Source organism: Physeter macrocephalus, chromosome 2 (genome assembly GCF_002837175.3).
Source record: "Physeter macrocephalus isolate SW-GA chromosome 2, ASM283717v5, whole genome shotgun sequence".
In the NCBI taxonomy this organism is placed as follows: Eukaryota; Metazoa; Chordata; class Mammalia; order Artiodactyla; family Physeteridae; genus Physeter; species Physeter macrocephalus.
In genome coordinates, this window is record NC_041215.1 from 138,058,205 (window position 1) to 138,080,985 (window position 22,781).

At 66.8% G+C, this 22,781-nt stretch overlaps 1 protein-coding gene across 1 annotated transcript in view; it reads right to left on the bottom strand.

Moving 5' to 3' along the window:
- Positions 1 to 22,781, bottom strand: part of KIF1A (kinesin family member 1A) — a 90,764-nt gene that overhangs the window by 46,770 nt on the left and 21,213 nt on the right. The window contains exons 3-17 of the mRNA XM_055091014.1: positions 16,700 to 16,776; positions 15,432 to 15,611; positions 14,675 to 14,740; positions 14,097 to 14,275; positions 12,908 to 13,019; positions 11,536 to 11,613; positions 11,177 to 11,242; positions 10,694 to 10,711; positions 7,272 to 7,347; positions 5,916 to 5,994; positions 5,128 to 5,270; positions 4,730 to 4,756; positions 3,398 to 3,531; positions 2,423 to 2,502; positions 2,104 to 2,179 (exon numbers count right to left, since the gene is read on the bottom strand). Of these exons, the coding sequence (XP_054946989.1) occupies positions 2,104 to 2,179; positions 2,423 to 2,502; positions 3,398 to 3,531; positions 4,730 to 4,756; positions 5,128 to 5,270; positions 5,916 to 5,994; positions 7,272 to 7,347; positions 10,694 to 10,711; positions 11,177 to 11,242; positions 11,536 to 11,613; positions 12,908 to 13,019; positions 14,097 to 14,275; positions 14,675 to 14,740; positions 15,432 to 15,611; positions 16,700 to 16,776 (1,391 nt within the window). The remainder of the gene's footprint in view (positions 1 to 2,103; positions 2,180 to 2,422; positions 2,503 to 3,397; positions 3,532 to 4,729; positions 4,757 to 5,127; positions 5,271 to 5,915; positions 5,995 to 7,271; positions 7,348 to 10,693; positions 10,712 to 11,176; positions 11,243 to 11,535; positions 11,614 to 12,907; positions 13,020 to 14,096; positions 14,276 to 14,674; positions 14,741 to 15,431; positions 15,612 to 16,699; positions 16,777 to 22,781) is intronic.

Below are 22,781 nucleotides of genomic sequence, written 5' to 3' on the forward strand. Positions count from 1 at the left end.
GCGGCCCTCGGGGGGCTGGCCTTCGGGAGGGGCTGGGACCCCAGCTCTGAGCGCTTGAGGGCCCAGGGAGTGCTTGGAGGCTGTGGTAGGCCCTTGGATGTGCAGGGCGAGGCTGGGCCCCATGGGGCCTGGGCCTGGTCCTCCGTCCTAGAACAGGGCTGCAGGTCCCCATTCCAACCGGGGCAGCCAGGAACCGAGGGCCCCGGGATTAGGACGCTGGGCAGGGAGGGGTCGGGCCCTGGATGCCAGGGAGCAGAGAGGCTGTGAACAAAGTCCCCCTGAGCCACCCAGGTCAGACGCCCACACCTGTCCGAACCACGGGTCTACCAAAGCATGACCCAAGGCCAAGGTGACCACCTCCCGCCAGCTGCCCCGTCTAAGCACTGCCCTCGGCTCCCCATCCCATCCCGTGCCCAGGGTAGCCACTGCAGGCTCTGTCCACTGGGCCTTGGACCAGCACCCCCTATCTTCACTTTCTCCACTGCTCTCACCCAGGGTCTCCGGGCCCCGGCGCTTCCTAACCTCACATCCGGTCCCGGGCAAGGATCCTGCAACACGGCAGAGGCTGGAACAGCTTCCTGTTTCCCACCTGGCACCTTGGGGCAAGCTGCCCCCACCCTGAGCTACAAACCCCTGTGACACCCCTGCACAGGGTGACACCCCTGCACAGGGTGGTGGACACCTGGTCATCAGACACAGGACAGACCATCCACAACGGCCCCTTCCCCTGAGCGCAGAAGGCGTCCAGCCAGGAAGGGCCTGGGCTCCCTCCACGGGGCCGAGCCGGGGACCCAGCTGGCCCATGTGCTTCTCCAGAGCCCTGGGGACCCCACTGTCCTCCAGAGGAAGTGTCCCTGGTGGTCCCGAGAGCCGTCCTCCCACTCCTGGACAATGTCCAGACCCGGGGCCACCAGCAAGTCCCTCTCTGCCACCGATGAAGCCAAAGGACTGCAGAGCCAGTGTCCCGAGGGCACCGGCACCCCAGCTTCGCCTGCCCGCCCCGGGGCACCGCGCCCAGGGACAACGCAACAGCTCGGGAACACCACGTTCCAAACGAAAACCGAAGGCCTATCCAGAGGGAGTGAAGTAGGACCCCACCAGGGTGCCACCTGCTCCCCGCCCTGCCGAGGTCCTCCCAGGCACCCTCCTTCCTGCTTCTAGGCCTCAGCTGCTCCCTGGGCCGGAGTGCATGGGTGCAGGAGGAGCCTGAGGGGCCTGTCCCTGTCCCCAGGGAGCAGCCACCCTAGCGGACGTGCCCATCGTACCAGCGCCCCGTGTTCCTTTGCCCTTGGGGCCCCAATGGCTCAGCGGGGGCTCCACGTGCCGCCAGCTTCGGAGACTGGCTAACAAAGAAACCCTTTGCTGGGGTGAAAAGTCAGCCAGGCACTTCCTCACCAACAAGGCAGCAGGGGCAGGGCCTGCAGAGGCCCGTGCTGGGGTCAGAACAGACTGCCACTGCCTTCCAGGAAGGCTTCTGGGCTTGAAGCTAAGCTCCTAAGGGCTCTAAGGGTCTGGCAGGCTCTGGGGTGGGTGCATGGGTGCGTGGGTCTGGGTCCTAGAATCATGCAGGGACTTTTTCCCTGATGTTCATGCTTCGCCCCATCTCAGCTACTGAACAGGGGGTGGTGCTCTGCTCCATTTGAGGGCCGGGGCCATGGGCAAGCTGGGCCTGGGTGGGAGAAGAGGGGTCCCTGCTGGGACAGCCAGACCCTGCTTTAGCTAATCTCCAAGAGGGCAGCTGGCTCCCAGCTCGTGTCCAGCCAGGCCCTGCCCATGAGGGGTGCAGGCTCCTGAGGGGTCCAGGCCCCATCTGTTTCAGGACCCCGGTCTCACCCCAACCTGAGGGGCCCAGTCCACCCCTCAGGCAGCTAAGTGACCTCTCTGACGTTCTAAGGCCATAGGGACATCCCACCATGAGGAGGCAGGGTCTAGGCTCCACACAGGGAAGGGATGGCTGCGGGTGAGCCTGGCCGGGTGCCTGAAGCCGCTCTCCCTGCTCCCAGGAGGACACTGCTGACCTTCCAGGAGCTGACACCCTGCCAAGGGCCGCAGGCCCCCAGCCCTGTCCACATTGGGGCAGCCCAGAGAATGGCCGGCTCCTACCTTTTTGGGAGAGAACACCCCCAGGGTGCCGCCGTCCTCCCTCATGGCCACGCCCATCTCTGCCAGCAGCGCTTCCCTGGGGGACAGAGCCGGGGTCAGCACCCACACAATGTTTCATCTGGTCCGTGAGTCCAGGTGCCCATGTGAGGGACTGGCCCCCTGACTGGTGATCAGGTCAATGGGGCCACTGGTGACGGGGTGGGGTGGTCACTGGCTGAGAGGGGACGGGTATGTCCTGCACTGGACGCGGCCACCCCTGGGTACAGGAGCCGAGAGCTGAGCACAGAGCTGCTGCCGGCCCCCAGCCCGCACCGCCCACCTCTCCATCCGGATGGCTTCCGTCCGCCGCAGCTTCTCCTCCCAGGTCTCGTTGAGCTCCGCGATGATCTTCTCCGTCTCCTGGGGAGCAGAGAGAGCAGAGCGAGGTCAGGGCAGGGGGCGGGCAGTGGACAGAGGCCTGGGTGCCAGGCAAAGGGGAGACGAGTGGCCGGGCCTGCGGGGCCCGACACCCCAATTCCCAGGTCCATCCAGGCTGCTCGAAGTCTGAGAGGTCAAGGTGAAGGGCTGAGGGCTAATACGTGCAAAGGACGCGTGTCTTTGCTGTGGACACACCCAGAGGACAGAGGGAAAGGCGGAGTAAACCCAGAGGGAGAAACAAACGTGCAGGGAGATGCTGACACCGGCTCTGAGGCTCGGGTGCCCCAGGACCACGGGTGAGACGGACGACACTTGCCACGTCAGCACTGCCTCCCCGTTTCCTTCCCAGCCCCCACGTTCCAGGGGGCCTCTGTACCCCAGGTCCGTCCCGGGCGGACGCCTCCCACACCTCAGGTGGGCCCTACGCCCCAGGGCGGCCGCACGGCCCACCCCCGCATCAGCCCGGGTCCGGCGCCTGTGCCGTTGTCCCCTCCGTCTGGGCTCGCCGTCCACCGCTCACACCCAGCACCTTGTACCCACTCGCTGAAGGAAGCCAGTAACCCAAACCCTAAAAGCAGCCCGCCCGTGGCCAGGCCAGGAGGGTGAAGACCACGCAGGAGCAGGTATAAGCACAGAAACCCGGCAGGGAGGGCGCAGAGGCCCTAGGACCCCCGCCCTAATCAGCAGATGGGCCCCATGGCCCTGGACAGGGCGCACCGACCCCCTGGACGGGGTGCTTGGGGTCGGGGGCCGAGACTCACCCCGCGATCCCCTGCACGGCTCACTTCGCCTCTGACCACGCCCCTGCGCCTGCGACCCTCCAAGGGGAGGGGTCTTGGCCTAGCGCCCACCAGGTCCGAGCCCGGCCCTGCCTCACCTTCAGCCTTTCTATGGCCTCTTCACTGCCCGGGGCAAACAAGATGCGCTCGTGCAGGCTGGACACAGAGGCGGCACGGCTGGACAGGGCCGAGAGCGAGGACGAGGGGCTCACGCCCGCCAGGGCGTTGGTCACTGTGGAGAGATTGTCAGGGGCTGGGCTCAGCTCCACCCCGCCACGGTCACGGTTATTGTTATCAAGGTCGGACGCGTCTACGGGAGGAAGGGGGGCAGACAGACGGGAGGAGAGAAAAGAAAGACCAAGTTGGGAAAACGCAAGAGGCAGGTGAAGAGGAGGCGGCAAGCAGGGGCCACGAGCTGGGCGCCGGCCGAGCACATGCGATGCCGCCCCCGCCACGCACGGTGCGGCTGCGCCGCCAGGTCCCCGGCACCCCGCCCAGGGCCTCCGCTTCCCCCGCACACACGCCAAGCCTGCGGGCCACGGGCCCCCCTGCCCTCCTGCCCACCGCCCTTTGCTGTCGCTGCCCAGCAGCGCCCCTGCACCCGGGCCCTGACGCTCATCCCCATCCTCCCCGCCCCACCCCGCGCCCGCCACGCACCAGCCCGCCACGCACCCCGAGCTGCGGGCGCGGGCGGCGCCGTCCGCCCCGCCGAGCACCCTGGCTGAGCCGCGGACCGTGGGACCTCCGAGGAAGCCCCCACTCCTCCACCCCGAGAAGCTGCTCTGGGCCCCCTGCCGCCCCGGCCTCCCTGCCCCCCAGGGCCCGGGAGTTGGGGCTGCCGCACCCCCTGGGGTGGGAGGTGCCCAGGCCCCTCCTGGCAGAAGCAGACACACAGCAGAGCAGCGGCGGACACAGGACAGCACGGGCACTGGGGACACTGAGGGCGCCCTGCGGCCCCTGGGGTGGGAGGCCCCAGCACGTGCCCCTGCCCGGGGAGCCGGGCCCACAGCCAGCGGGAGACGCAGGCGGGGGCGACCTGGCCGCGTTCACGCTCCTGGCACTTCCAGGGGAAGGGGCCTTGGGGGGCCGGAGCCAGGAGGCGGGGGTGGACCGGCCCGGTGAGCAGCCTCTGCGCTGCCAACACTCAGGCCTCGAGGAGCGCGGCGGGCAGAGAGCCCGACCTCAGCCACGCGCGGCCCGAGGAGGCCTTGGCTGCCCCGCGCCCCCCGTTGCCTCCCTTTCCCAGCAGACGCGGGGTGAACCAGGATCACGGCTCGCAGGGCGCCGTGGGAGAGAGGGCTCCGGTCCCCCAGCCCCCAGAGGGGGAAGGCCAAGGAGGGGTGGGTGCGCCCCGCCCCGCACCGTGCTGCCCTGCGCCCCGCGGGCCGGCCCGAAGCAGGGTGCGCAGAGAGCAGCGGAGGGATACACACATTTGGCTCCTCCAGGCACAGTGTTGGCTAAGGGGGGAGGCGAGGGGGAGAGACAGAAACAGAAGAACAGGTTTGTCTCCAGAGGGCGCCGTCGCAGGCCGGGCATCAGGTAGGGCGGCGGCGGTCTTCAGCGGGACGGGGGGACAAGCCCGGCACCGCGGCCCGCCGCTGTGGCCTCCGGGGAAAGCGTCACCGGCCTGCTTGGGCCGGCGGCAAACCCAAACCATGCAGCTGTCCAGGCCCAGTCCAGAACCCCGGCCCCCCACCCAGAGGTGGCTCCGCCCGGAGCCCGGAGCAGAGCCCGGGCCTCGGGCCAGAGGGGCCGCGAGGGCAGCGAGACCTGCCCCGGCCCCGCAGCCCCGCTGCCCCGCCCGCGACGGGCGGGCGCAGACACTCACTGTCGGCGATGTCACCGAGACCCTGGGCATACAGCAGGTCCCGCAGCCGCGTCACCTCATCCTTCAGCTCGCGGATCAGCTTGTTGTTGGGGTCCTCGTTGATGACGGCGTTACAGCGGATCTGCTTGGCCCGGTCCGCGTACCTGGGTGGCAGAGGGGCGCTGGGGGCTGTGCCGCCCGGCGGCCGAGGGCACCCGGAGCCCCGCCTGCGCCCACCTGCGGGGGCACCTCCGACAGGGAGTCACCAGGGCCACTGACCTACAGGGGGGCTTGCCACCTGGGGAGACCGAGGCCCCGGGAGGGGAAGGGACAGGGTGGAAACCTCGCCGCACGGCGAGGCCTCCGCATCTGGACTTGTGGTCCCAGGTGGACGGCGCGAACCTAACCTGCACCCCAGCCCTTTGCGGTGGCAGCCAAGAGGCCAGAGCGCCGAGCCAGGCCGCAAGCTGCTTCCCGCAGCCCGGGGGGCCCCTGGCCAGAGGGACCCGCAGACCCGCCTGCCCCCCGTGGCTCATTTAAGACCCCGCTGGCTCCGTGGACCGTGGCTGGGGGCGAACCGCTCAGCCCGCGAGCCCAGCTTCCCTGGTCAGGTGGCAGGGCCCTGGGCCTCTCGAGGCCACACGCGGTGGGAAACGGAGTGGGGCCCGACAAGCGCCAGGGGCCCTGCCAGCCGTTTGGAGCCTCAAGAAGTCCAGGTGAGCTGGCCCTGCAAGGAGGCACCTAGAGGACCCACTCCCGCCCAAGCCGGCTGGTGGGGGACAGGGAGGGTCCCCCCCCTCGGGACACACCTCAGCGTGCTCAGTGTCTCATCGTAGTTGATGTCTGCGGGGCTCAGCGCCGCCACCATCGCTGTCCGCGAGTTCCCGCCTGTGGGAGGAGGGCAGGTGGTCCCAGCGGAGGGTCAGCCCCACTGCTGCGCCCCCCTGCCCTCCCCCCGCACAGGTGCAGCTGGGAGGTGAGCAGACAGCAGGCGGCCGGCCTCCCTCACCGCGCCGGGCAGCCTGCTCACTTTTCGTCTACAGAAAACCATGCTTTTCTGACATTTGGGGGTCACGTTACAACCAGCAGGCCTGCCCCTCCCCGTGATAAAGAGGAAAGTTGTGGAGAGTTTTATGGCACTTACTACAAGGACTGTTTCTGTTCCATAAAAATTTGACTTTTATCCTTCTCATTTGGAATACGTTTCTTAATGTTTCATGTCAGATTCCCAGCTCGGGTCACATGGATCCCAGCATCAGGAAACGCACGGACCCACAGACCTCAGGGACCTGTGTCCCGGGACCACATCCCCAGGGTGTGGCCTCCACACAGACTGCGAGGGGACGCTGCGAAGGGCTCGGGGTGCCGTGCTGTGAAGGGCCTCCCCACCCGCCCTGGGGCGGGACCTGGGTGTGGCCCTGGGGGAGAGGCCTCCGTCCCGGCCGCGTCCCAGGTGAAGGGACACTCATGCCTGTGACTCTCGTGTCCTCTCTCGGGGGGCCCACCTGCCCCCGGGCTCTCCCATCGGCCCTCTCCTCCACCGGGAGGCCGGACGATGCACCCGACGCTGGCCCGAGCCAGGGACCAGCTAGGCTGGTTCTGGGGTGCAGGGTCAGCCAGCCGGGGCTCCCACGCCCCAGCCACGCAGCCGAGGAAGGCTGGAGCCGTCCAGGTCCAACGGGTCAGCCCGGGGCTCAGTTTACGTTCCTGGGTGTCAGGCCCCCGCAGTAAGTGTAGGTAGGGAGGACCCCAAGGCCATTTTGGGTGGGAACACATCGGAGTTGGGGCGTTTCGGGCTCCGTCTCCCCCTCCGTCTCACTGGCTCAGAGCTCAGGTGGAGGGGAGGAGGGGGAACCAAGGCAGCTCCCCAACAGCCAGCCAGGGGGCTCCCCAGAATCACCGAGGCCCAGAGGGTGGGTCCTCGGTCTGGGCGTCACAGCCCTGAGCCGGGAGCGCTGACACAGTGGCCGCTCATCTGCAGCCCCGAGGGCCATCCGCGTCCCCGGGCCTTGCGTCGTTAACCTACTGCTGACCGCCGGCCTGGGCCCCCGGGAGGAGCCCCCGGGCTCGCTGCTCAGCCCGGAAAGGATGGGCACCCTCCCAGGCCGGGGAGGACAGGGCGGCGGCCGGGCCGGGTGTCAGACCCGGGTCGGGCGAGTCCTCACCCAGGTTTTCCCGGAGAAGCCAGGTCAGCACCGAATCTCTGTAGGGAATGAAGTCTGTCTTCTTCTTTTTCTTGTTCTGCAGGAGAGGAGCGCCCAAGGTCGGCCCCGAGCCCACCGGAGGGGGAGGGAAGAGGGCGTCAAGCACAGGTGGGTCCCCGAAGTCCAGGCTGCCTGGGGCTCAGGGCGGGGCCTGCTCCCAGGGCCTCTCCACCCCACCCCAAGTCCCAGTGTCTCCGCTCGGGCTGCAATCAGGGACTTGCTAGAACGTTCCCTGGCCTCCCCGCCCCGCCGTCGCCACGGTGTGTCCGGGCCACACGGCCGGCCGAGCCCGGGCGGGCTGATGCCAGCGGCCAGGGCCAGCGCATCCTCACTCCGCGCCGTCGGAAGGACCAGCGCGAGCCCATCGCCCCACAAACGCCGCCAGCAGCTCTGCTGACGGAGGGGAAGAGGCCCCTCGCCCGCAGGAAGCCCCGCGGGGCCCCCTCCCCGTGCACGTGAAGCCGCCTCCGCCGGGCCCGTCCCGCCGAAGCGGCTCCAAAGCCCCCAGCAACGTGGTCCCCTCCCCACCCCCTACCCCGTCAGGACGAGGTTCCCTCAAGCGCCACTAATCGTCGCAGAGGGACCCGGCCACGTCCTCCCTCGTTCGCGCACGGTTTTGCTTCAGGAGCGGCAGGGGCGCTCCTCAGGGCGCAGACGCATCATCCCGAGGGGAGCCTGCAGGGCCCGCGAGTCACGGAGGCTCCCGAGACCCGCCGGTGCGGGGGAAGGAAATGCCCGGCGCGGCTCCCCCGCGAGAGAGCAGGTGTGGGAGCGTCTGGCCACCCAAGCGCAGCTTCTTTCCCACTGCAAACTTGGTGGGGGGAGAGATGCCACTTCTACCTGTTTTGATCATTTAACCCCTGAGGGGGGATTCTCTGCCACGTTTGTCACACGCCTCGCTCCCACAGTAAGTGCCCCGCGGTCACTCGGTCACCCCACGAGGCGCCCAAGCGGCGCCTCTGACTCGGCGGCTCCCTCACACGTTCCTCCCTCCACTCCGCCTGCCCGGCCTCGAGTGCCTCAGCTCCAGGGCCGTCGCCACCCTGACCCCCGCCGTCCTGCCGGCCGCCCCTCCTGCCAGCGGCTCCTCACACGGCAGCCCGAGGGCGCATCCAGCTGCAGGCAGTCTTCCTGAGCCTGCGGCCAACCCATGGCCGCGTCCGCTAAATCACGGTCAGCTGCTTCCTGATGACGCTGGGGAGCAGGTCAGGCCCGGCCCTCTGGCCTCATCACCCACGGACCCCCACGCTCCCGGCTCCAGGCGCTGACCCCAAAACTGGTCTCGCTCTGTTCCTGCAAAGCCTCCATCACAGCTCCTCACGGTCCCTTCCTTGTTCCCTCCCACGGTTCCCCACATGGCTCCTCACGGTTCCTCACACGGTTCCCCACACGGTTCCTCACGGTTCCTCACACGGTTCCTCTCATGGTTCCTCACATGGCCCCTCACGGTTCCTCCCACGGTTCCTCACGGTTCCTCACGGTTCCTCACACGGTTCCCCACATGGTTTCTCACACGGTTCCTCACACGGTTCCCCACACGGTTCCCCACACGGTTCCTCACATGGTTCCTCTCATGGTTCCTCACACGGTTCCCCACATGGTTTCTCACACAGTTCCTCACACGGTTCCTCACGGTTCCTCACACGGTTCCCCACACGGTTCCTCACGGTTCCCCACACAGTTCCTCACACGTTTCCTCCCACGGTTCCTCACGGTTCCTCACACGGTTCCCCACACGGTTTCTCACACGGTTCCTCACACGGTTCCTCACGGTTCCCCACACGGTTCCTCACACGGTTCCTCACGGTTCCCCACACGGTTCCTCACACGGTTCCTCACACGGTTCCTCACACGGTTCTTCACACAGTTCCTCACGGTTCCTCACACAGTTCCTCACACGGTTCCTCACGGTTCCTCACATGGTTCCTTACACAGTTCCTCACGGTTCCTCACACGGTTCCTCACATAGTTTCTTACACAGTTCCTCATAGTTCCTCACACTTCCTCTCACACCTCCACAGTCTCTCACAGTCACACCCAGCTCCTCACACGCTTCAGCACACAGTTCCTCCCCGTTCCACTCAGAGCTTCTCAGAGCGCCCACAGGCTCCTCACACACTTCCACACATCTTCTCACACGTCCCCTCACAATTCCACACGCGTGTCCCTCACAGGTCCTCACACCATCTCACACCCTTCCTCTCACGTTTCCACAGTTCCCCAGAATCCGCACGCTTCCGGACGATTCTGCTAGCAGTTGCACACGTTCCCGCACGCTCCTCACACCTCCTTGCACAGGCCCTCCCAGGTCCCTGCACTGGTCCTGGTCCCAGCGCACGCCGTTCCTCACAGCCCAAGCTCCTCACGGCTCTCTCACCGTCACACGCAAGACCTCACCCCTCCTCACGTACCTCCTCACACGGCGGGTCCACACCTAGCTCCTCGCACAGGTGCCCACGCAGCTCCTCACAGACCCTCCCACGGTCCCCGCTGCACTGCAGCTTCCCTCGCTTCCTCACACAGCGCCCGCAGAGCGTCGGACTGGCAGCACAGCTCTGCGCACGGCTCCTGCCCGCTCCTCGGCTCCCGCACACGGTCCCGCACCTCTCACACACGGCCCTTCGGTCTTCACACGGCTCCTCAGCTCCCAGGGTCCCTGCGTCTCCTCACAGTTACCCGTCCACTCCCCCCACACGGGCCACGCTCGCCCGTAAGTGGTCACGCGGCCCATCACGCGGCCCATCGCGCATCTGCCCCCAAGCTTCTCACGGTTCCTCACACGGTTCCAGCCGGTGTCGCGGCTTCCCGCACTCGCTCCCCTGCTCACAGCGCCCGGGATCCCCCGCCACCGCACACGCTTCCTCGCAGCTCCGCACGCACACCCGCACGCTCAGTTCCTCTGAGACGCTCACGCGGCTCCCCTCGTGCCTTCTCACAGCTCCTAACGCCCCATTCCTCCCTCCGCTCCGCACACGGCCCAAGCTCTCCCCACCCAGCACCTCACACCTCTCGGCGGGCTTTCCAGCTGCAGGGTGAGTGCCCACCGGGTGCCCCCCAGCCCCCAGGCCGCGGCCCTGGAGCCACCTCTCCCACGACGCCCCCGGCCCCCAGCCATGCTGACGAGCGGCCACCCTCCTGCTCAGGGTCACCCTCACAGCCCAGGTCTGTCCTTCACGAGGCTCAGCCCGTTCGTCCATCACGACCTCATTTCCCGCCATCTCTCATCCACCCCCACGGCGCTGCTCTCCCCGCACCGGCACCGGCCCAGCTCTGATCGGGGCTGCTGTGTCCCGCGGCTGCTCTGCTTCTCAGGCTCCCCCTCCGCCACCCGAGAGGCCTGAGACCCCCCCACTCCCCGAGAAGAGAGGAAAGAAGATGCTTACCTTGTTGGGCCCAGAGTCCTGCAGAGGCAAAGACAGAGTCTGAGGACGGAGCGCGCTGGGCCCAGGGGCAACGGGGTGGGAGGAGCCCAAGCACAGCCCGAGCCCCCCTCGCCCCACTGCCTCCCCTCCACCGCCCACCAGGCCCAGCCCCTCACCCCGAGGGTCCCGGCTCCTCCTGACAGCCCGGGGGGGCCACCCAAGGTCACTGCCCCGCCTGCAGCCCAAGGCCCCCTCCAGGGCCCTGTGGGGAGGTGGCACATCCCCATTTCTCAGGCGGGACAACTGAGGCTCGGGAGAGTGACAGGGTCGTGGCTCCAACCCGGGGACCCCCCCCCACCTCCAAGCCTCTGGGCTTTTCCGTGAACCTGGCCCCCCAGCAGGGACAGGTGGCCGCTCCTGCATCCCCCCAGCAGGGCAGGACGGAGGCGCCCGCTGTCCCCCCACCCCCGAGTCCACCCGATCGCAGCACTTGGAGCCGCTCACCATCTCGGCCAGTGCGGAGATGACCTTGCCCAGCGTGGTCAGGGACTTGTTGATGTTGGCTCCCTCCTGCGTAGGGAAGATGAGGCCGGGCGTCAGGAGGCCTCAGGCCCCTCGCTCCGGCAGGACCGGGCCTGAGCCACTCGGCCCTGACGGAGACCCAGCGCCCGGCCCTCCACCGTTGACCCTCCCCGCTTCCCCGCCCCACGAGAGCAGGAGCAAAGGGGGCGCCCACCCGAGGCGGCCCGCCTCCCCCGCCACCAGGCTCTCGGTCCTTGCTCCCCGCCGCCCCCTGGCCCCGGAGCCGCTGGGCGTCAGGCCCCGCCGGCAAGTCGGCGGGGACCCCGGTGGGGCGGCCCTACCTTGAGGCGCGTGCCCTTGGCCCCTGTGGAGTCGGCCCGCTCGCTCCCGGCCAGATCCACCAGGCTGATTTTGCTCACCTGCGGGGACACGTGTGTCACGTGCAGGAGCTGTGACGCCGCGTGGGCCCCCGCGTGCCCTGGGTGCAGCCTGCAGGGCCCCCCGCCCCGGGGCCGGAGTGCCCAACCCTGCGGAGCACAGCGAGCTCTGCCCTCAGCTCTCCTGCCCTCCTCTGAGGAGGGGCCGCCTGCCCCGGGGGGCTGCACGGCCTGCCCCCAGCCCCGGGCCCCTGCCGTCCCCCGCCTGCCGGCCGCCCTTCACCGGCACGTCGCTTCGCTGTCACCCGTTCCACAGACCAGGCTCATCGTGTGGTGGCACTCGAACGTGGCTCCGGGAGCCCTTCCCCACCGCCCGCTGCCCCCGGAGCCGCCCGGCACTGGGCAGGGGCCCCCGCCCCAGCACTCGCCCAGCCCGGGCTGCGCAGCCACATGCACCCGGGGAAGCCCAGGGCTGCGGGCAGGCGTCGCTGGTGGGCCCGCCAGCTGCCCCGAGCCCGAGGGGCGGGAGCTGCAGGCCGCCCGCAGCCAGGCCCCGGGAGGACGGCGCCAGGCCGGGTGAGCCGGCCTCGTCAGGGACTGAGCGCGCCGAACCCCCGCAGCCGCTCTGCGGACCCCAGGGCGCTGCCCCCGCGAGCAGGGCCCGGCTGGCAGGGCGGCGGTGGGGGTGCCCGGTCGGAGGAATCGAGACGCTTAGGGTCAGAGCCACGGAGGGCGCCCGCCCTACCGCCCCTCCAGCGCCCACGGTCAGCGCGTCCGGATCAAGGGGGCCTTGAGGGAGACGAGGGCCCTGCCTGGGTCCACTGACAAGGCCAAGGCTCACGGGCAAGGCATCTGCGGCGGGGGCAGCGGGCGGGGCCGCTCAGCACAACCTCTCCTTTGTGCTCACTGATGCCGGCGCCCACGGGGTGAGGGGCACCCCCTGCCTGCTCCAGCGCCCACGGTCAGCCTGTGACGGGCACCCACAACCTGCGGCCTTCGACACCGCCCTCCAAGGGCCCCCGAGGCGTCTCCGGCCAGCGGGGCTGCCCCGGAGACGTCCCTCCTCGGCCCTACGGTCTCCGCCGTAACCGCCCGGCAGGAGGCTGTTCCAGGGTCCACGGCCCCTCCGCTCGGTCCCTTCCACGCCCACGTGGCGCCCAACACCGAGAGGAGGCGGCCTCGCAGGCCTGGCCGGCGCCTCACCGAGGCCCGGGCTGGGCAGGCAATGGTCCGCGCCCCTGCCTCACGGGCCGGCGTCCGCCTTGGCCTCCTCGCCCGCCTGGCCGGCCCGACCCAGTCCCCGGCCCGGGGCCCCGCCCGCCGACGCTGAACTCACTTTCTCCGTGGTGATGTTGGTCTCCGCGTCGTGGCGCTTCTGCGTGAAGATGATGTTGAAGACGGCGTGGGAGCGGCTGCTGGTCTCGTTCATGTTCGTGGCCGCCACGGTCCTGGGGAACAGAAGCCACACGCGGTCACGCGGCGTCCCGCGGTCGGGCGTGAGGGCCGCTGGCGCCGCCGGCCCGCTTGACCAGGTCACTAGACGCCGGCTCCCCGGGCTCCCGGGGCCGCCCTGCCCGGCCCGGTGGCGACCGTGCCTCCTGCAGAGCTCGGCCGGCGCCCACACTGACCGCCCACTGCGTCCGTCGTGGCCCCTTCGGCCCCCAACTCGAGCCTGGCACCCGGGGCCCCGTGACTGGGGGTGCCCTGCCTCCAGGCGCTCAGCAGAGCCCCCTGGGCGGTGGCCTGCAGGCTGTGACGTGGAAAGGGCCCCAGAAGGGGAAGGGGGCTCTGCTGTCCATCCACACCGGCCGATCCGGGGAGGGCCAGCACGGCCTTGGGGGAGAAGGCCCGAGGCTGCCGAGCGGAGGCCAGTGGTTGGTCCCGATGTCGCTGCCGTGCAGAGCCCCCACGGAAGCCCCCAGGCCGGGCTCGCTGCCCGACAGCTGCCTCCACGGAGGTGGAAGAGCCCCCGGGGACCCCTACTGAGTGCAGGGTAGCCCACCGGCCAGGGATCCTCACCCTCCCGGGAGTCCCTGCGCAGCAGAAGGCGGGGGACTGTTGCCATGACAACCGGGGCAGACCCTCCTGGGCTGGGAGGCCCGGGGCAGCGTGGTCACGGAGACCAATAGCTCGTGGCCGGCAGGCAGCACCTTGTGGCCGACCCTCCCCCCATGCCCCCGTCCAGAGGGCCGTCTGCCCTCCAAGCAGGCAGGCCTGGTCCTCACAGCCTGGCCCCATCCGGGGCAGCCACCGCCCCCCAGGGCGCGCAGCCTGACCCCCCACGAGGAGCAGACCCTGTGTAGGCGACAGCGTCCCCTTCCGGGGGGAGCTGGAGGCCCCCCTGGGCTGGCATGTGCCCTGGATGTCCTCAGGCCCACAAGGCCCACACCTCCATGGGGGCCGCTGGACAGACCCCACGAGGATACCAACAGGCGCCCCCAGGACAGGTGTCCCTCGGAGAGACTCGGAGGTGCGCGGGTGGTGGGGGGAGGGCAGGGAGGGTGGGCGCGCCTCCCCGCACACACCGGGCCTTGTTCCCTGAGTCCATGAGGTCCTGGATGTCATTGTAGGAGGTGACAGCCAGCTTGGACAGGTCCTCCACGTAGGGCCCCAGCAGCGGGTGCTCCCTCACGCGCAGATTGCCCTTGTTCTTGGGGTTCAGGAGGTCACGGACACGCTCGCAGTAAATCTCCATGTAGCTGACCTGCGGGGCAGAGACGACATCAGGGACCTCTGAGGTGGGGGGAGCACGCCGTGCGCTCTAAGCCACCCGGTGCGGCCAGGCCCCCTGTGCGAACACGTCAGTGGGGGTGTCAGCCCACCCCCTGCCTGGCCCTCCCCACACACAGCCATGCCGGGGGCTCACCCAACGCGGTCACACTGGGGCCACCGGGCCATGGCTCAGCCCGGGCCACGCAGCTCGGAGCAGCTGCTCGATAGACACCGCAGAGCAGACACTGCCCCTCGCTCCTGTGCCCGGCGTGGGCTGGCATGTTTGTAACATGCACGCGTGAATGACAAGCTAAGGGCACAGACCAGTGGCGGGGACTGGCTTTAAATCAGTAAAGCCACGTTCCAAGGGAGAGATGACGGAGAGCCCTACCTCCACGGAGTAGGACATGTTGTCATTGGTGGTGTCGTTGATTCGGGAGAAGAGGTCCTCACACAGCTGCAGGGACAGAGCGCACCATCAGACGTGAGGCTGGGCTGTCCCCAGAGCCTCACCCCTCGAGGTGCTGTGGCTCCTGCAAGCCAGGCTGGACTCTGCTCTCCCGGGCCCCTCCCGCACCCTCCCACTCCACCTTAAAGGCACTGAGACGGCCTGTAGCCAAGGAGTCACTGCCTTCTGCTAACTCGGGGGTCCCCGCAGCTGATGCCTGATCGTCTCCTGCTACTCACACCATCCTTGCCTGCATGAGGGGGAGGGTCTACCATGCTACAGACCACGCAGCATTCTCCCCTGCCCTGACCAGGTCAAGTACTGACCAGCTCGGGTTCAGAGACCCACCCCGTGGGCATCCCCTTGTCCCGGGCCTCTCCCTGCCGGGACCACCAGCCCTCACGGCCCTCCCAGGGAGGGTCTGCCCCTACCAGCAGCTGTCCCAGCCTCCCCGTCTTACGGGTGTGACCATGGAGGGCACTGCCCAGGCCCGGGGCCCTCCCGCAGCTCCCCATCCGCGGATCTGGGTCTCCAGCCTCTCACAGCCCGTCTGCCCCACGCTGCCCCTCCTGTCCTGACCTCCCCCCCACCCCCATGCTTACCTTCCCTCCTGGCCCTCTGCTCTCCCGGCTCTCAGCTTGTGCTCTCCCGCCTGTCCTGCCCTCACCAGGTCCCCCACCCCCGCCCCCGCCCCGCATGCCTGTGGGATGATGCCCTGCTGGTCCTTCTCCTGCTTGCCCATCATGGTGTAGGACTTGCCGGCCCCGGTCTGCCCATAGGCGAAGATGCAGACGTTGTAGCCCTCGAAGGCATGCTGTAGCATCTCCTCGCCAATGTCGCGGTACACCTGCTTCTGTGAGGCGTAGTTCATGTCTTCTGGCTGCAGGACAAGGAGGGGAGCAGCTGCGGGAGGCTGGGCCTGGGGTCTCGGCCCATGGTGTCCACTGAAGCCTGCATCGCACCCAGGGCCTCCGGGCGCCAGGGCCAGCACAGTGGGGAGGGGCGCCTGCCCGGCCCATCCACTCACAGGAGACCCGGAGAGGGGAAATAATCCTGCCTGGGCGGCAGCTTCTGGAAGGAAGCGTGGGAGGAGCCAGCCAGTCTAGGGCCAGACAGAGTGGAAGGGCATTTTAGTAGTGGGAAGAGCATGTGCAAAGGCTCAGAGGTGGGAGTACATGACGTGGTGCTCAATGTAGCAGCCGTGGGAGTGACGAGGTGGGGCTGCAGAGGCAGCACGGCAGGGGCCCAAGGAGTCCATGGTCCGGGCTATCACCCCTGGACGCTGTCCTGAAGACAGCGGTCACTTTAGGCAGGCCCAGGGTTACCCTGACGACGGGAGAGGAGGGGCTGGATGGGGAAGGTGAAATGGGGAGCCCTGGGGCCGTCCCGGGACCAGGCACTCAGAGGTGTGACCCAAGGTGGGCCCTGGCCCTGGGGCAGGGGGCCTGGACACCTTCTAGGGTTCAGGAGGCTGGGGGGTGGGAGGACTGGTGTAGACCAGATGGGGGACGTGGAGGCGCAAAGTCCGGGGGTCTCCCAGGCTCCCGGGGGAGGAGGAGGGTGGGCAGGGGCTGGCGCCAGGTGGGCAGCTGCAGCTTCGGACACCGAGCTTGGGGTGTCTGGGGAACAGGAGACGCTGGCAGGCAAATGGTTGTACGGCTAGGACCCTGGGAAACCGCCCACCGTGGGCCGACGGCCCCTTGGTCCCTGCCGCAGCTGGGCACAGTGTGTGTCACGGCTCAAGGTGACCTTCCACACACAAGGCGACTTAGGAGAGCAGGCCCCTCCCCACAGGCCTCACGCCTGTGCCCCCACCTCCCAATCGGCCCTGCAGAGGAGCAGGGTGGTCCCTCGCCCCATTGGCGCAGAGAGGTCAAGGGACTGGCTGAGGGCCGCGCAGCGAGCAGGGCTGAGCTGGCATCCACACGGCAGCGGCCCGCCCACCTGGACCCCCGGCCCTGGGCTTACCGACGTGTGTGACCAGTAGGAGTAGTCGAAGCTGAAGCTCTTGGGCGTCTCCTTGGGCTGTTTGGGGTTAACGATGGCTGCGGGGAGGGGACAGGCATGGCGCTCAGCGCTGTGCGGCAGGGACGGGCTGACCCTGGATGTGCCCGCCCGAGAGGGACCCCAGGGCAGGGAGCTGGGGTCCTCAGAGGCCTGGGCCCCAGCAAAGCCAGCGCCCCCGCCAGTGGGCAGGGACAAGGGCCCTTTTCATCTCCTACTTGGAGATGAAAGACATGTCTGCCAACCCCTTGGATTGGCTTTCCTCAGCTGCAGTGGGCTGGGGGCCTCGCCTCTCTGGACTCCAAGACCCCCCCCCACCCTTCCCCACCAGCACGTGTCCAGGGCGACCTGTAACTCACACCAAGAGAACAAGCCCTGGCCCCGTTGCAGGTTGAATTATATCCCCTCAAAATTCACATGTTGAGTCCTAACCCCCAGGACCTCAGAATGTGACCTTATTTACATACTTGCAGACGTAACTGGTAAGGATGAGGTTATACTGGAGTCAGGTGGGCCCTAATCCAACATGACTGGTGTCTCGTAAAAGGGGAAATTTGACACAGACACACACGCAGGGTGAAGGCCATGTGAAGGGGGAGGGGGAGGCTGGGATGGTGCTTCTACAAGCCAGGGGATGCCAGGCATCGCCAGAAAACCACCAGAGGCTGGAGAGAGGCGGGGAACGGAGTCTCCCTCTGGACCTCAGAAGGCACCAAGCCGGTGACCCCTGATAGGCGACTTAACAGCCTCGGGAACCGCCGTCTAAGCCGTCCCGCCCGCGGTGCTCTGCTCCGGAGCCCTGGGACGCTGGGACTCCCACCGGCCTCGCCCCACTCGGCAGCTGCCCCGGGCCACGGCTTGGCGGGCAGGAGCTGACCGGCTCTGGGTCCCAGACCCCAGGCTTGATGGGTTCTGGGAGATGACCCGGCACCCTCGGGAGGCCGGCAGGAGGGAGCAGGTGACTGACCATCACAGTCCTTTCTTTGGAGCCGAGGGGGGTCACGTCCGTGCTGGCTCCAGGAGTGAGGCTGAGAGGAGACCTAGCCATCCCGGTTTCAACTCCTGCTGGACCTGGGGATGCGGCCGCCAGAGCCAGAACTGAGCGTGGTAATGTCGGCGCCATGGAAACGACAATCACGGGGTCCCCTGAGCGCATGCAGCCTGGGCAGGGCCTCCGACGGCACCCACCAGTGCCCTACCTCCGCGCACCTCCCGCCCCCACCCCACCCAGCCACTCCTGCTCGCGGGCTGCGACACCTGCCCCCGGCGCTGACCTTGCTCTGACTGTGTCCTGGTGCCGGGGCGTCTGCTGTATACCCTGTGTGGACCGGGAGCTCTCTGAGGACACCCCCCCCACCAGGGACGGGGCACGGATGTGCTCAAGGAACGCTGGGTGGGCAGGGGACAGCCGGCTGCGAGGGTCGGTGAATGCGGAGTGGGCCACGAGGAGAGCCCGCCGTGGGGACCACCGGGCAGAGCTGCTCTGGCCCACGGGAACTGCTGTCACCTGCCCCCTCCCCCCCGGGTGGGGTCCCCTGGTGCAGCTCTGACCCCCGCCCTGGTCCTGACCCCCAGGTGTCCTGCGGGGGTCCTGTGGTGTCTCGGTCATCACAGATGGGGTTCTGCGCTCCAGAGGGGACGGCCCTCCCCAGGGTCCACCCCAGGCCTGCTCTCCACCGACACCTCTGAGCCCTCACCGGGGCGACCTGCCTGGACTAGGGCTGGACGGGCAGCCCCCTGTCGGCACTGAGGCGATTTGGTGGGGAGGGGCTCCCCGTGCAGCTCTCGGGTCGCCTCCTCCCATGGGTTTGAGGAGGGGAACGGGACCGCGGGCTGCTGAGCGGGGGGCTCCGCGCCCTCCGCCCCTGCTGCAGGAGCACAGAGGGACAAAGGCGACAGCCGCGAGGGGCCAGCGTGAACGGGGGCCGGGAGCAGCAGGGAAGGAGCCAAGCAAGGGAAGCCGTGTCCTCAGAGCCTGACGCCCACAGCCGTGCGCTGCGCGCTCCTTCCGGGGGCCGTGGCCCAACTCTGAGGAATGCCACGGGTCTGCGGCCAGGCCCTGGGCAGCTGGTGGCCGTCCGTGGGGAGAGCGCTGACACCACGGAAACCGGCAAACAGGGGCGTGTGTGTGTGAGAGAGAGAGAGAGAGAGAGCGGGGGGCCTCGCTAAAACGGAGACCGAGACGTCAGTGTCAGGAGTTTCGGGGACGTTCTCTCAACATGGGGCACGTGCCGGTCCTCACGAGCCGTCAGTGAGGGCTCTCCGGACGATGCGACGGCTCCTCCCACTGACCTGACTTGGCTCCCACGCTCCGCGCCCCCGGCAAGGCCCCCACGCCCGTCACTGCCGGCCTGACTGCGATCTGTGGCCCTTGTCACCGGCCCGCCTAGTTCCATCTCCGTGTCCCCACTGGAACGTCACCCCCGGGGCAGTGAGAGCCTCTGTCCTGCTCCCCGGGGCCCGATGCCAGGAGTGGAGCCTGGCGCAGGCTGGAGCTCAGTGATGTTCGAGACGTGGACGTGGAGGGACCCCCACCTTCTCCTCCCGTGTGGTGACGTGTGCTGACCTGACCCCACCAAGCCTCGTTTCCCCACCTGGGCCGTGGGAGCATCCTCAGCCCTGAGGGGCTCAGGCAGCCCTAACCCTAACCCTAACCCTAACCCTGCAAGTGGAGAGCCCGTCGCGACTCTCACGGGTGACCCCCGGGAAGAGGCAGCTCAAGGCAGGAAGCATCAGGGGCATCTTGGCCTGGGGCCAGCCAGTGACGGCAGGCCCCCAGCACCCTCGGCCGAGGCTGCTGACCAGAACTCCGCTGGCCCCCAGGGCCCCTCCTTTGACACCACGTGTGTGGAGCCATTCCTCTAATAGAAAGGCCTGCACCGCGTCACCACCTCCTGGCAAAACCAAGCTCCCTTCTGTGGACTCCCAGGCCCAGTCTCACTGTATTTGGAGCCCAGAACATTCTAGAATAGTGACGGCAAACGGGGCCGACTTCTCGGATGGGTTAGGTTTTGAGACCGCACGGGGGCTGCTGGTCAGGAGGGTCCCGGTGGACCTTCCAGAACGGTGGTCCATTCCCTGAAAGCACACACCGGGCCCAGCTTGCCAGGGTCCAGGAGGAAGGCTGGGGGCCCGGCCCTGAAGGCATCACCCTGTGGTTTGGGGTGGGTCCCTCCCCTCCAGGCACTGTCCTGGGTTGAACAGTGACCTCCCGGAACCTCAGACTGTGGCCTTATTTGGAAACAGGGTCCCCGCTGTAGGGACAGAAGCACACGTCACATACAGTTTGGTTGGCTCACAGAATTGCTAGATTCTCTGTGTTTCAGATGAAGAGTGTTGTTATGCAGGCCATGATTACAGGATAAGAATTTAAAATGACTTTTAAGTGTTTCTAATTTCTGTGTCACAGTGGAGACTCCGGGTGGCACGTTCAGAGAATTGGGGTCTCCTGCTGTGCCCCTCGTTTTGAGATTCAAGGAGTATGTCACCACCTCCACTGGCAGGGCTGGCCAGATCGGCTCCTACCCTGACAAAACGGCCATAAGCTGCTGCCCAAACCCAGCTCCTATGAGCATCTGCCTCAGGTCGGCTCTGGAGCTGCCTGCCCTGCCCTAGCCCCTGTCCCAGGACCTCCAGGAATAAAGCTCACCCTGCCCTCCGACGCCACTCCTCAGGCAGGCTTCCCTGTGCTGAGGGCTGCCTCTCTCTCTGTCTGTCTCTCTTTGTCTCTGTCTCTGTCTTTGTCTCTGTCTCTGTCTCTCTGTCTTTCTGTCTCTTTATTTCTATCTCTCTCTCTCTATCTCTGTTTTTCTCTCTGTCTCTGTCTCTCTCTCTGTCTTTCTCTCTGTCTCTCTGTCTCCGTCTCTATCTCTGTCTCCCTCTATCTCTCTCTGCCTCTGTCTCTATCTCTGTCTCTATCTCTCTCTGTATCGTTGAAAGTAAAAAGACTGCAAAGGATGTGTACATTAAGGACAAGAGAGCAAAACTGGCAAAATATCTAGCTTCTGCTACTTTCAATGCCTAACATGACCCCCAGCAGAAAATATTACACAATGGTTTTGTATGATGTCCCGCCTTGAGGATACCATCCAGACACTTGATAACTAGTTAGTCACATCAGAACGCTTGAGTATTAGTTTCTTAGGGCTGCTGTTATAAGTTACCACAGACTGGGTAGCCTAAACAATAAAATCATTCTTGCCCAGTTCTGAAAGCCAAAAGTTCAAAATCAAGATGTCAGCAGGGCCACACACCCTCTGAAAAATCTCTTCATTGGGAAGAGTCCCTCATTGCCTCTTTCAGCTTCTCATGGTCCGAAGCACTCCTTGGTTTATAGCTACATCATTCCAATCCCTGCCTCCCTCTTCACACGGCCTTCTTCTCTCTCTGTCTCTATCTCTGTCTGTCTCTCTGTCTCTCTATCTCTGTCTATTTCTGTCTGTCTCTGTCTCTCTCTCTGTCTCTGTCTCCCTCTCTCTCTGTCTGTCTCTATCTGTCTGTCTCTGTCTCTCTCTCTGTCTCTGTCTGTCTCTCTGCCTCTCAGGCCCCAGGTGGGTCAGAAGTTCCCCTGAGTGCAGCCCACCATCACCTCCAGCTGTTTGCTTCCGTGACACCTGCCCCACCCTGTCCCGGACCGCCCCCAAGTTCCAGCGGAGACACGGGGTCTGCCTCTGATCCTTTGTTCTTTCTGTCCATTCTACAGGCTCCCATAGGGTTTGGTCACCTGTGAGCCCCTCAAGCCGAGACCCGCAGCTACTGTCTAAGGTGGCGACTATGCCGCTGGGGCCCGACCCAGCATGGACAGGGATTCTCAGAGCCGTTCCTGATGTCCTGGGTCACGCAACGGTGACGTGGCCAACGCTATCAGCTCCTCGTGCAGATGCCCCCTGCCCACCCAGGTCACGCTGCCACCCGGGGTCACAGTCCCTGGCTTCCCACCTTAAGGCTCGAGTCACACCTTCTGAGCACTTTCTCCAGCCTCGAGGGGGCCGCGCTGGAGACACAAGAAAGCCAGGACCTGGACGGACCCTCTGCCCATGTTGGGCAGCAGCTGAACAAGACCCCCAGCTTCCTGGGGAGGACACCCCAGAGGTGCACTCTGTATTCAGAGGGTCCCAGCGAGCTGAGCCCCCGCTGCCTGTGGTGGCCACCTGCTCACCTGCTGCTTCGCAGCTTCTGCACCCCCGCAGTGCATCCAGGGACCACCTCCCACATAAGCTCTTGGCACCCAAATCCTCATCTCAGCTCTGCCTCCAGGGACCAAGCAGAGGCAGCACCACTCACAAGAGTCACTATGAGCTCCTAGATATGCCCAAGAGACCCCCCACAGGCTCTGAGTGAGGCCTCCACAACCTGCTCCAGGGCCTCCCGCAGAGACCCCCAGCCATGCCCGAAGCCTCAGCCCCTCGACAGGCCTAGGGAGGCAGCCGCCATCAGCCCTGGGCGCCCTTCCCCCGGGGCAGCCCCTCCCTCCAACCCGGTAGATAACAGAAGGGGTGCGGTTACTCGGGTGCGGGCGAGGCCTATCCTCCTCCTACACCCCGAGGTCCACTCGGTGCGGCTCACACCACCGGAGCCTGCGGTGACGGCAGCAGCTCCAAGTGCAAACCTCCCGGCTGAGCCCCGCCAACCCCACAGCTGGGAGAGAGGACGGCGAATTCTTGCTCTAAGTCACCAAGCGTGGAGGTGGGCTCTTGACCAGCAGAAGATGACCCAAACACTGGTTTGACTTCCAGGGGACCCCAAACAAGCCCTCTAACCTACAGTGCTAGAAGCAAGGATGCCGGCTCCCTTTGTGGGTAAGGGTGGGTGGGGCCGGGGAGGGGGGCTTCCGGGTGCCGGCACCGCTCTGTTCTCAGCAGCGGGGTGCTGCTGAGAACTCTGTGAGCTGCACACTGGGCTCTGTCCACTCTTCTGCAAACGTGTCCCAACTCAGGACAAAGTCTGTGGCACCAGAAAGAGCAAGGGGCGGCTCGGGGCTAAGCCCTCTCTGCTGCTCCGGCAGCCAGGTCCTGTGCACTAGAGGGGCCCTGGAGGCCAGGCCTGT